This window comes from Entelurus aequoreus, linkage group LG06 (assembly GCF_033978785.1).
Source record: "Entelurus aequoreus isolate RoL-2023_Sb linkage group LG06, RoL_Eaeq_v1.1, whole genome shotgun sequence".
Lineage (NCBI taxonomy): Eukaryota > Metazoa > Chordata > Actinopteri > Syngnathiformes > Syngnathidae > Entelurus > Entelurus aequoreus.
The window spans coordinates 57803800-57813377 of record NC_084736.1 but is presented as its reverse complement, the minus strand read 5'-3'; the positions used below and the strand labels follow the sequence as shown (position 1 = coordinate 57813377).

Here is a 9578-nt window from a genome sequence, read left to right as displayed (position 1 = left end):
AAATCCTTTCAGTAAAAATATGGCAATATGGCGAAATGATCAAGTATGACACAGAATGGATCTGCTATCCCTGTTTAAATAAAAACATTTCATTTCAGTAGGCCTTTAAGCCAGTCAGCAATGTTTGAAGGAATTGTGTCTGTACAAGTTCTGGGTTATACTTTAAGCCAATCTTTGCTCTCAGATGTAAGAAGGACTTTCTGTCTAAGATCCATGGCACGGATGAGGAACTGAATAGGGGTTTCTTTAGGCTCTTGGAACATTCGTGTCAGCATATGAAATAGCTCTGTGGCGTCTTTCTCAACAAAATGTGTCCTTAAAACTTGTCTTAATGAGTTTAGTTTTCAGCTCCGGCTGAAAATCGGGAGATTTTCGGGAGAATATTTGTCCCGGGAGGTTTTCGGGAGAGGCGCTGAATTTCGGGAGTCTCCCGGAAAATTCGGGAGGGTTGGCAAGTATGGTTATCGATGAAATCATTTGTAGCCAAAAGTATTGACAAACCTCCATCTTCTAAAGTTGTCATCTCCTCACTTTCCAAGTAATTCAGAATCTCTCTCCTTAGTAAGCGACATGACAATTGCACTTCTTCCGCAAGTCCTAATTTCAACTCTTCACTCATTAATTTGAGATGACGTACTGATAACGTGACACGTTTCTTTTCGATTTCGGTCAGTAGTGATTCCCACTCAACTTGTTTGGTAGACGTTCTCCTTTCCTTTCGGCGGGTGAACGTTGTTCGCTGATCATTAACGAGCTTGATTTCGGTAATTCACTGCACTTGCACTGTTTCCATCAAAACTTATTTCCACAGGGATAACTTCGCCTGACCGGGCGGAAACACCAAAAATATGTTGCACCCCTTAAAATGACCAAACGTTGTCTCTTCGGTGCAATATTTATTCAAGAAGCCCACGGTTCATATTACAGGCATTTTATGATATCCCTCCTTTTTCTTGCTCACTGTTTCACTTCCGGTTTTCTTCTTGAGCATGCGCATTACACACATAACCTCGGAAATGACGCAGCTCCCCTTCCCAATACTCATAACGAATCATACACGGAGATGAATATTAAAAATGAAAAACATTGCATAATGCGTAATATTCTATTTATGCATACTAATACAACTTTAGATTTTACATCCAACTCTAGTGTCAGGGTGCTACAGTTCCACCTCGGTCCACACTCCATATTAAAAGCTGGTGGTAATGCACACCATAAGGTTGCTTGCCAACCGCCATTAAACCAGAAAACAATAAGAACTATGAGCGATTGATTCCAGAAGAGGGCAGTATAATGGCAACAACAAAAAAATCATACCAGGTAACACAAAGAAGAAGACGAGGCGGAAATTACAAGGAAAAGCAGAATAAATCTAACAAACTGTCCACGAAGAACCTGATGATGACTTTCGATAGGAATTATCACCGGGTTAATGTTTTACTTTGACGTTCACAATGATTTCCGTAAGCTACATCCTTTTGTGTGGACAGTTTCTACTGTTAGTGACGGTCATTCTTTTGCAATGTTTGGAAGGGATCCACTCTCAAAACTCGTCGAGCGCTGATGCTTCCACCGGCGGTCCTGCCTCGACCGTGACTCCCTTCAGCGAGCAGACTCCCGAAGTATTGAAATATGAAGTTCCAATAGGAAGTACGAATTACACAGACGCCTTTGAGTACAAAGCTTTGTCAGCAGTCGTCCTCTGCGGCTATTTGTAAGTAACATCTTTATTCTGTGATGCTAACGCTAGCTTGTGCCTTTACACACACATGCTAAATCTGCTACGAAACATGATGGTCAAAGTATACGTCTTAAATCGAATCAAGATTGGATTACTTAAGATCAATGCAATGGTTGAACATGTGATTGCCATTGGAGCTGTATTTAGCATCGTCGCAGGGCTTCCAGTGTTTCCCACATTATGTCTATTTGTGGCGTTGGGTTGCAGCAGTGGAGCATTTCATCGTTTGCGTTGCATAATTGCCAATGAGTCATACTTGTTTTCATGTAAGTGTCCAAGATGATCAGCAAATTTCACTACTAAACACATCGTAAAGGGGGATCTGTGTGTGTGTGTGTGTGTATATATATATATATATATATATATATATATATATATATATATAGGCCCGTACTGTGTATGTATTACGTTTGGACACACCTTCTCATTCAATGTGTTTGCTTTATTTTCATGACAATTGTACATTGGCATGAAAATTGTAGATTGTCACTGAAGGCATCAAAATTGTAGATTGTCACTGAAGGCATCAAAACTATGAATGAACACATGTGGGGTTATGTACTTAACAAAATATTTTATATTCTAGTAACTTCAAAATAGCCACCCTTTGCTCTGATTACTGTTTTGCACACTCTTGGCATTCTCTCGATGAGCTTCAAGAGGTAGTCACCTGAAATAGTTTTCACTTCACAGGTGTCACAGTTTTGATGCCTTCAGTGACAATCTACAATGTAAATAGTCATACAAATAAAGAGAAAAAATTTAAATGAGAAGATGTGTCCAAACTTTTGGCCTTTACTATATATATATATATATATATTTATATGTATATGTATATATATTATATTATATTATATATCACCGAGCAACCCACTGCCACAAATAAATTGCGCTCCTGTTAGAAACACTTAATAAACTACTAAAATATAAAATCATTGAAATAATGTAACACTGTGTGTCACTATTCTTACCCTCCATTCAGTACTTTATATGTCCACATATTTTCTGTAATTAAGACCAGAGGAGTTCATCTACTGTCAAGACCCTGTAGATCATGCTGGAAATCATAGCGCTTTTTTGGAGATGGGTCATGGCTGTGTTGGGGTAAGTGTAACCTGCCATATAAGCACGTCCTCTATATTTAAAGCATCTAAATTTAAGTTTTTTATTGACAGTGGGGAGGCCAGACTCAGAAAGAAGTGAACCACACACCAGTTGTCTGCACTGCACTTGATGATATTGAGTGTGCTGGGCCTAGAGAATTCCTCAGGGGGAATGTACCTTGCATCAAGTAAGTTGGAGTGGCAAACGAGTATATACATACATTACATATATGCATTAGGGGTGGGCATAATGCCAGTTTGAGGTGTGTGCGTGCGTGCGCATGGTTTTTGAAAAGTATTAAACTACAAATAAGTGAAGCAAAGACTTTACATTAACATTACAAAGTACAGTACGAGGAACCTAGCTAAACTATTGCAAGTTAAAATGCAAAACTAATGTATTCTTATACAGTAAGCTTTTTACCTGAACCAGACGTAGAGGATGATGATGTCGCTGTTATCGTCACTAAATGTTAACGCCATTTCTTCCCCTGTGTTGTTGGCTGCAGCCGAGTCGCTAAAGGTGCCAAATGCAGGAGTTGCAGCCATACATCGAACTTTGCTGCACTCTTCAGCCATGAGAACAATCCTGTTTAACCAGGTGCTTCCTCAGATTGGAAGTATTCCCGCCACTTGCCTTGATATATACAAAAAGTAGCATTACAGCTAATGTGTAGCATCATTTGAAAAGTCAACCGCTAGAGAATAAGGAGTGCTTGAAACTAGGGCTGGGCAATATATCGATATACGCGATATATGGCGGGTTTGTCTCTGTACGATATAGAAAATGACTATATCGTGATATTCGAGTATACATTCTCACGCAGTTGCTTTTAGCTGCTGGCATTCTACGACAGGCTCTTCCCACTCCTTCTTGTCTCTCTTCTCACAGACAGCAAGCACACCTTCTACATACGTCATACGTCACATACGTATACGCCCTCGCGGAGCAGAGAGGTAGCGGTATGGGTAACGTTAGCTGTGATGCGAGTGGTAATACGAGAGAAAGAAGGTGCGAATCTGGTAACAAATGAAGGAAGAATTAATTCCCAAGAAAAACAGCAGGGGGTCCATCGTCTGGCGGTGGTTTGGCTTCAAGTGGGAATATGTCGAACAGACAACCGTAATTTGTCAATTGTGGGGCAAAAGCGTTTCTACAAAAAGTAGCATTACTGCTAATATGTAGCATCATTTGAAAAGTCACCTGCTAGAGAATGAAGAGTGCTTACTCCGCATGTCAACATCTCCATTCGGTGCCACACGCCCACACCATCAAAATGCAGAGGCAAACATTTCCAGATCAACACCTTATGAAAAAAAGAGTCGACAACAAAAGGGGATAATGTCCACAGTAACCTACCACATAGCGAAGGACGAACACTATTTGATTTCCTATTATGCAGCTCATTTTTATTTGACACTTATTGAAATATCTTGTGTGACATCATGCAGAATTGGGGGTTAAATCACCAAAAATTATTCCCGGGCGCGGCCACCGCTGCTGCTCACTGCTCCCCTCACCTCCCAGGGGTTGATCAAGGGTGATGGGTCAAATGCAGAGATAATTTCGCAACACCTAGTGTGTGTGTGACAATCATGGGTACTTTAACAAAAGTGCACTTTATTTGTTTTAAACTGTTGTAGTGGCGTTCTGTACAAAAAGTCCACTTTAATTTAGTGTTGTTTTGATAAGTCATCTTAGTGACATCATACACAAAAGTGCACTAATAGCTTGTTTTAAAATGTCTGTTTCCAAAAAACAAAAGTTGACAAGGATTGGAAAGTCATCAGATTTAGCGACAAAAGGCCCTTTTCCACCGCAGGCATTTTTCCACTTACCCGGGTAAATAAAGTTCCCCCTGTGTAATAGAAATAAGCAAGAAATAAGAAAGTTGTTGCGTATATTCCAACGGTGGTCGTGTATTTGAAAAACACATTTCAGGAACGCCCCCAACTGTGTTCAACCAATTAGTGTTCGACAGCACAGCCCGCCCCTGAAAAGTTCCTGGTAGCTTGGAGAAGTCCCACCCAGCTAGGAGGAACTCCGAAAAGGTTCCCGAAGAACTAAATCTACCCGGGTAGTTTTTGGTGGAAACACAGGGGTAACTTTATTTACCCGGGTAAGTGGGAAAGTTTCTGAAAAAGTTCCTGCGGTGGAAAAGGGCCTCTTGTTTCTGCTTTTTTGTTGCTGTTAAACATAAAGGATGTTCTCTGGTAATGTACTGCTGCATTATTGATGTAGTGATATGACCAAACAGAAAGGCAAGAGAGAAAAACATAGTACATGGTACTATCACACGATGCATTATTTACATTATACTTTTTCCCCACAGATATACTGGGCACTATTTTATCACCACTCTGCTGTATTCATTCTTCCTTGGATGTTTCGGGGTCGATCGTTTCTGCCTTGGACATACAGGGACAGCGGTGGGAAAGTTGCTCACACTAGGAGGCCTGGGAATATGGTGGTTTGTGGACTTGATCCTGCTTATTACTGGTGGCTTGATGCCTAGTGATTACAGCAACTGGTGCAACTACTACTGACCAGGAAAGCAAGGCCAAATTGGGACACTTCTTAGTTTGATGTAACTCCAAAGACAATGTCCCTGCAAAGCCTCAAGGTTCCCAGAGACTGCTGCCAAATATTGCGTTTATTCCAATGTACGTGTTGTTTCCATGTTGAAGAAAACTAAAATCTGATTGTACTTGCAGCTGTCACCTGAAAAAAAACACAATACAATGTTAGTACTTTATAAAATGACTTCATAATTATATATGTTTTTGTTTTGTTCAGTCAACATACAAATGTAACTCTGGTCCTCTGTGTTTGTTACAAATACAGTTAGTGAACATGGTACAATTGTTTTGTTTTGTATCATTTGTGATCCATTTAGATATTATAAGTATTGACCTTAGTGCAGGCCTGGGCAATTATTTTGACTCGAGGGGCCAAATTTTATAACCTGACTCAAGCCAGATCCTTGTAGTTCGCTGAGCTCCACACAAGGATCTGGGACTTCTCATAGGAGATGTATTTCAGAAGGCGGGGCATTTAAAAAAAAAAAAAAAAAAATTGTATGTGATTGGATAAACCACTTGTCCGTTATCTTGAATGACGTGCTACTTCAACCACTTACATGGAAATCAACCCGTGACGCTGATGAGAGCGACGCTGGGAAATCCAAAACAGAACAGCCGACATTGGATAACGACAGAGCGAAAAGTTAGAGAACTTTTACTGAAACAACGCAGCAATGTCAGTAGACGATCGATGTCGCAAAACAGTTGCAATAGCAGAATCAATGTCAGCACACGACTCCTCGCTGCATGTCACCATTGTTGTATGAATCAAACAGTCGCTTTGGCGCTACGTCACATCTATGAAATCCCGTCCTGCAATCCTGATTGGTTCATTATTTTTTGCTATCTTGAAGGAGTTTGCAATGCCCTCAAGCCCAGATCCTTGTGTGGAGCTCAGCGAACTACAAGGATCTGGCGAGAGTCAGGTTACAAATTTTAGGAAGACTAATACAAAACCTCACAATAATGTCTGATTGAATGCTAAAAACGTTGTGACAGACTGCCTTAAACGGTCACTCGGTATGTACATGAAAATAAAGAATGCATGATTTACAATATTAACTATGAATGATAAAACACTGAATATTGACAACATATGAACGTCATACCCCTCTCAATCAACATATTTTACAATCAAAAGAAACGCAACAAAAATGCAACAAACACAGCAAAATATGAATGCGAAGGGTAAAAAAAAACCTGAAACAAATGTGATATATTTGATATATCACTAAGCTTTAGAACTTTGTTGTAAAAATCTTCTTCCGCGTCTGTCCCTGACACCCACATTTCAAGCTGACACTCTGTGGAAACGCTCCCCACCCACACTGCTTGGTGCCTTTTCTGAGCTGTTGTGACTTAGATTACCATAGTAAGTAGTATATAATGCAAAATCGCATATTCCAACCATTGAAATACTTTGTATAGTTCATACTTACGGTAATTTGAAAACATCGCTGCACATCATAATGGCGGCTACAGTTTCGATCTTAAAGATCTAAAAAAATTATTTGGGAATGTTCGGCAGGCCAGATTGAAAGGCTTAACAGGCCGCATGCGGCCCCTGGGCCTTAATTTGCCCAGGTATGGCTTAGTGGATAGCATGTTGGCTTTACGGTCAGGTAATCAAGGGTTCAAATCTCCCATTTTGGGCTACTCTGTGTGGAGTTTGCATCCTCTCCCTTTGTGTTTATTAGCTTTTCTCTGGGTTCTATGGCTTCCTCCCATGTTCTGAAAACAATCTATAGGTTAAGTTTAGTTTGTTTTATTCCAGACATGCATTCCAAGTTATATTTGTACACAAACTAAAGTCAACAGTTTTACACCTCAACATGTCCAAAAAGGAGTAGGAAGAAGCAGAGCTTATTTAATCCTACCCTTTCTCCATGTCAACGATTATCTGGACAATATACATATCAATTTTGTTCACTCCTTGTTTCCAGTATACACTACTTAAAGTTTTTACAGGGTGAACCCTCGGGACGGAAGTGAACAATTGAAAGGTTAATCGGAGAATCTAAATTGTCCATAGTCCAATGATTCTTGATATTTGATTAGCCCCAAATCAGCTGGGATATGCTCCAGCTTTGAGCTGCAGCCACCCTGGGCACTGCTCCATTGTTAATCATACCACGGGGGTGACGTGGCAAAGGCGTGGGATGGGGGGCGTCTGTGTACGGATCTTTATACCACAAGGATGTGACCACCCTTTAGGAATAAGAGGAAAATTAAGAAAAAAATAAAAACATTTCTATCAGCACGAAGGGCTGCCAGGCAAACCCGAAAGAACATTTTTAAAATCAAGACTAACATTTCCACTATATTTCACCTTTTGATTTATTCTTATCTACCAACCTCTTCTGGCTGTCTTTTTGACACTTACATATCCCATGTAATGTACCTTTTAGATTTTTTTATTTTTAGTAGATTATTTACGAACATTATTATCATTGAAAATGTGATGTAAAATTCTATAATATGCATGCAAAGAACTCTGAAAACGCTTCACATTTTGGCAACTCTATCCTGTATCCATGCCCCCTCGGGTAATATACAAAACTTCCGGTGTTTGTGACCTCTGTTTAAAATCTGTCACGTCAAGAATATGCCTTCTCGCTGGCTACTAATAAATACACTGGAACGACAACTGCTTCGGATTTTAAAGGCCTACTGAAATGAGATTTTCTTATTTAAACGGGGATAGCAGGTCCATTCTATGTCATACATGATCATTTTGCGATATTGCCATATTTTTGCTGAAAGGATTTAGTAGAGATCATCGACGATAAAGTTCGCAACTTTTGGTCGCTGATAAAAAAGCCTTGCTTGTACCGGAAGTAGCGTGAGGTCACAGGTTGTGGAGCTCCTCACATCTGCACATTGTTTACAATCATGGCCACCAGCAGCGAGAGCAATTCGGACCGAGAAAGCGACGATTACCCCATTAATTTGAGCGAGGATGAAAGATTTGTGGATGAGGAAAGTGAGAGTGAAGGATTAGAGGGCAGTGGAAGCGATTCAGATAAGGAAGATGCTGTGAGAGGCGGGTGGGACCTGATATTCAGCTGGGAATGACTAAAACAGTAAATAAACACAAGACATGTACTCTATTAGCCACAACACAACCAGGCTTATATTTAATATGCCACAAATTAATCCCGCATAACAAACACCTCCCCCCTCCCGTCCATATAATCAGCCAATACAAATCAAACACCCGCACAACACACTCAATCCCACAGCCCAAAGTACCGTTCACCTCCGCAAAGTTCATACAGCACATATATTTCCCCAAAGTTACGTACGTGACATGCACATAGCGGCACGCACGTACGGGCAAGCGATCAAATGTTTGGAAGCCGCAGCTGCATACTCACGGTATCGCATATCCAACTCAAAGTCCTCCTGGTAAGAGTCTCTGTTGTCCCAGTTCTCCACAAGCATGCATATCCAACTCAAAGTCCTCCTGGTAAGAGTCTCTGTTGTCACAGTTCTCCACAGGCCAATGGTAAAGCTTGACTGTCATATTTCGGGAATGTAAACAATGAAACACCGGCTACGTGTTTGTGTTGCTGCAGCCGGCCGTTAATACACCGCTTCCCACCTACAGCTTTCTTCTTTGCTGTCTTCATTGTTCATTAAACAAATTGCAAAAGATTCACCAACACAGATGTCCAGAATACTGTGGAATTTTGCGATGAAAACAGACGACTTAATAGCTGGCCACAATGGTGTCCCAAAATGTCCGCTACAATCCGTGACGTCACGCGCAAACGTCATCATACCGAGACGATTTCAACAGGATATTTCGCGGGAAATTTAAAATTGCACTTTACTCATCTAACCCGGCCGTATTGGCATGTGTTGCAATGTTAAGATTTCATCATTGATATATAAACTATCAGACTGCGTGGTCGGTAGTAGTGGGTTTCAGTAGGCCTTTAATTGTCAAGTCTACCTCTTTCTTCCTCCAAAGGACACAAGGACAACTCGATTTAAGTTCCAACCCAAACTTTTTCTTTTTCTTTCAGTTGTTTAACTTAATTCCAAAAGGTCGTAGACCCTTTTAAACAGACAAAAGTTAACATATTGAACGTTTTAAATCAATCAGTCTTTTAAGCATTTTGAATGGAATAAAGACTAATTGC

At 40.4% G+C, this 9578-nt stretch overlaps 1 protein-coding gene across 3 annotated transcripts; it reads left to right on the top strand.

Moving 5' to 3' along the window:
* Window positions 1-1329: 1329 nt before the first annotated feature.
* Window positions 1330-5710, top strand: tm2d2 (TM2 domain containing 2). Of its 3 annotated transcripts, none has more exons than XM_062051060.1 (5): window positions 1330-1466; window positions 1537-1717; window positions 2761-2848; window positions 2920-3035; window positions 5181-5710. In XM_062051060.1, exons 1-5 carry the CDS (start codon window positions 1436-1438, stop codon window positions 5392-5394), a joined length of 630 nt encoding a protein of 209 aa, XP_061907044.1. In that variant the 5' UTR covers window positions 1330-1435; the 3' UTR covers window positions 5395-5710. The 3 variants fall into 3 exon arrangements, with proteins under 3 accessions (XP_061907044.1, XP_061907046.1, XP_061907043.1); XM_062051062.1 differs by adding an exon at window positions 3357-3448 and having other exon boundaries at window positions 1330-1717; window positions 5181-5326; XM_062051059.1 differs by having other exon boundaries at window positions 1330-1717.
* The last annotated feature ends 3868 nt before the right edge of the window (window positions 5711-9578 follow it).